General features: G+C 34.5%; 1 protein-coding gene across 2 annotated transcripts; it reads left to right on the forward strand.

The window, feature by feature from the left end:
• The first annotated feature begins 201 nt into the window (after positions 1–201).
• Positions 202–3,076, forward strand: LOC141397448 (uncharacterized). Of its 2 annotated transcripts, XM_073973603.1 has the most exons (3): positions 202–346; positions 815–959; positions 1,016–3,076. In XM_073973603.1, exons 2-3 carry the CDS (start codon positions 838–840, stop codon positions 1,608–1,610), a joined length of 717 nt encoding a protein of 238 aa, XP_073829704.1. In that variant the 5' UTR covers positions 202–346; positions 815–837; the 3' UTR covers positions 1,611–3,076. The 2 variants fall into 2 exon arrangements, with proteins under 2 accessions (XP_073829704.1, XP_073829703.1); XM_073973602.1 differs by lacking the exon at positions 202–346 and having other exon boundaries at positions 758–959.
• The last annotated feature ends 331 nt before the right edge of the window (positions 3,077–3,407 follow it).

Genomic DNA, 3,407 nt, shown 5'->3' on the forward strand with positions numbered 1-3,407 from the left:
AGGTAAGTGGTACTAGTTCACAATTGACCCAAAAGTAATGCGAAGGGAACCAATTGACACCTATATATCCCCAAGTAAACGACGAAGCGTCAGTTGTGACTATTTCCCACCACTTTTTTATAAATAAACTGGTATATGACAGTAAACCTGGAGTGTCAATTGGTTACCTCCTATGACATCCCCATGTTAAGGTTTACAGTTGATTGCACTGTGAGGGGTCAGAAGTGGAACTAGTTACTGTAACGCTGAGAATCGACGAGTTTCCGATGCCGAACTAGCCCATCGCGCAAGCGGGTTGTGATAGGTCGAGAAGTGAGCTGCAGCTCACTCGTGAGAAGCTCCCTACGTGAGTATTCATGATCGCTATGAACATATTCAAAATTTTACGATGCCACTACCTGGGTAATTGTGCCATGGTATCCGATGAATTTTCATTAATAATTTCCATATTCCAATGATATAGAATTACCCAAAATTGTTTCCGTCATGTGGCAAGGGTGCAATTGTTTGATAAGAAAAGTTTAAGGGGAGTACACACTATCATTCAAAACTGACAGTCAACGTACTTTTAGGACGATTTTCGGGCAAATAACAAATTTTATTTAGCTAAAAACGTTTGAAATGCAATACATACGGTCTTATTTAGAGATTACAAAAGAAATTTTTCAGTTAGGCTGTGATATTCACGTAATAGACCTCCATGACTGTCAGTTTTGCTTGTCAATGTGTACTATACTTTAGAGCTTTCGTTTATTTCCCTCCAATCTCCTGTAGCCTTCACTTGATCCATCACTTTTTTATTTTGATATTTAAGTTGCGCATTTTGTTTTTGGAGAAATGTCTACTGGTGCCTCATGTTCGATTTGTGCAGAGTCCTATGCCTATGGTTCTGATGAAATATGCAGTACTATATGTGGACATATATTCCATTTCGATTGTATTCAAGCTTGGCTTCAAAGGTATGTATATAATTAGTACGTATAATGTGTGACATGTTAAATTATCTTAATTTTAGATCCAACACCTGTCCTTTGTGCAATCGAAATAGTCCACAGCCACATCGTATTTATTTGGACATTCAAGCATTAGGAGCGACCACCGCAAGTAATGACAAGCTTGAAATTATCGTTAAAAATGTCCAACCAAATCAATCGGATCCAATGTCAACCACAATTATGTTATTAGTCAGAACAATGAATATACCAATTGGAAACAACGACATCGAATGTGTTTTACAAATTGGCAATACGCTTTTGGTGTCTTTTAAGGAAGCTCAGGACAAGGACATGTTTTTGAGAAATAAACACAAATTGAAGGGGAACCCGGATGCTAAAACAAACGATCTATTTAGTTATAGCCACAAATTAAGGGAAAGAGGTTTCAAAATCATTTTTGTAAAGAACAATGCGGTTTTCGTAAAAAGAGAAAAATCTTCCCCAGAAATTCAAATCAGTTCAAAGGAACAAGTTGACCGAATGTATAGAAATAATTCAAACGTCCGTACGCCAATTCAAAATCGTAATGCTGTACGTCGAACCAATAATGTGAGAAGAATCAATCATCCCCAACCAACAGCTAGAAGTGAAGAATCCGAATGTAATATCTTATAAGTAAATACCTTGATTGTTATATAGAATGAAGCAAGGCACATTTTGTCTGTTCCAGTACTGCAAGAATCTACTAATTTTTACTATTTTTCCCGATAACATAAAGGAAAAAATGTTATCGTAGTAAAAAATAGTAGCTTCTTGCTGGTTCTGGAACAGAGCAATTTATATAAGGTTATTGTTATTATAGAAAATTTAATGTCAAAGAAAATATTGAAATATTATTCCAAAATTTTTCTCAGGAAAAACATAAATACCTTTTAAAAATCCTCTAAGGGCGAAACCTATAGCGTGATGCGTGTGCGTTCAAAAATACAAAAACAAAATATATGTATTTGGTGTTGTTTTCAATTTGAAATACATGTATTTTGTTTTTGTATTTTTGAACGCACACGCAACACGCAGAGCTATAGGTGCTATAGGTTTCGCCCTAAAGTAGAACAAATTTGAACTAAAATGTAAATATAAAGCAATCAGAACTATCGTAGTTCATTGTTATTACACGTTTACGATGAAAAGAAGTATTTTATGGTAGCAAATATTTGAAAACCAAATATACAAAAAATGTAAAAATACTTCTGATTGTCACTTCTATCTTAAGCTGCAGTTACACATGCCAGTAAATTGGTGCCAATTGAGTACATGTATAAAACACCGTACACACTAGAGCTTTTTGCCGGGTTAACCTTCTTTATGAGGATTTGTTTAACATATAAGCAATGGAATTGACATTTAAAACCCAGTGGGTTTGTTAAATCCGGTTATATGTAAACGTACTATTATACTCGAAAATTCCGAAAAAGTGTTCGACTGGCATGCAGTTTTCTTGTGTGTTTACACATGCCAGTGCAAGTTCAATTTCAAAATTATTTTAAGCCGCATTAACACACAAAAGTGCATTATATTTCAGATTTAAAGCACAATTCAAAACATATTTTATTACTTTTTTTTTTATTTCGTTTTAAAAAGATAGTTTTCAATCATAAACATAATGAATCTGGTATTGCCGACTTTTCAATATTGTATAATCACAGAGGGGAAATTATTTATCAACCTATATTTGCATGAAAAACATCAAAATTATGCCTTTACTAACCACTAATATATTGCAGCTACCAAGACGTATTATTTGTGTTTCCTAATCTTTTTGAAAATATGCATTAAATCTTTGCATTCTTAAAAGAAACAAAAATGTACATGGATTAGAAAATAGTCTCGGCAACTCTTTTTTCATTTTCGACATATCACTGGCAGCCAGCTCAAAATTTTGCTGGCATGAAAAATCTCCCTGCCAACATTTTTTCAATTTTTGGAAGATTGTTCGCTTAGATTAATCTTCTGTGATTCCCCACGGCGATCATTGGGTGATTGTTTACATTTTTTTCTTATATTTCTCAAATGATCGCCGTTGGGAATCACAGAAGACTCTTCTGGGAGAGCAACAGATGATTGTTACTAACATTTTTGATTTTGTTGCATATAATTCTCATATACAAGTTAACAATAAAAGACTTCTTCGTCTTTTGGTGAGCTTAAATAAACTGTTTCTTTATTGAAATCCAAAAACTTATTTTACTTAAACTACTTAAGTTATAAAAGACAAAAAGTGCTGACACCATGATCACGCCACTAGACGTAACACGACTCCATCAATGTAGCCTAGCAAGAACACAACACAGCCAAGCAAGCAACAATGTTGTTTGTTAGTTCGGCAGGGATGTGCTAACTACCCCCTCACTTAAGTGGAGGCCGTCCTCGGTCTTCTTTATAGCCATTGCTACGGCAGATTTAAATCTTTGT

This window comes from Musca autumnalis, unplaced genomic scaffold (assembly GCF_047663935.1).
Source record: "Musca autumnalis isolate F117 unplaced genomic scaffold, ASM4766393v1 scaffold_3, whole genome shotgun sequence".
Classification (NCBI taxonomy): Eukaryota; Metazoa; Arthropoda; class Insecta; order Diptera; family Muscidae; genus Musca; species Musca autumnalis.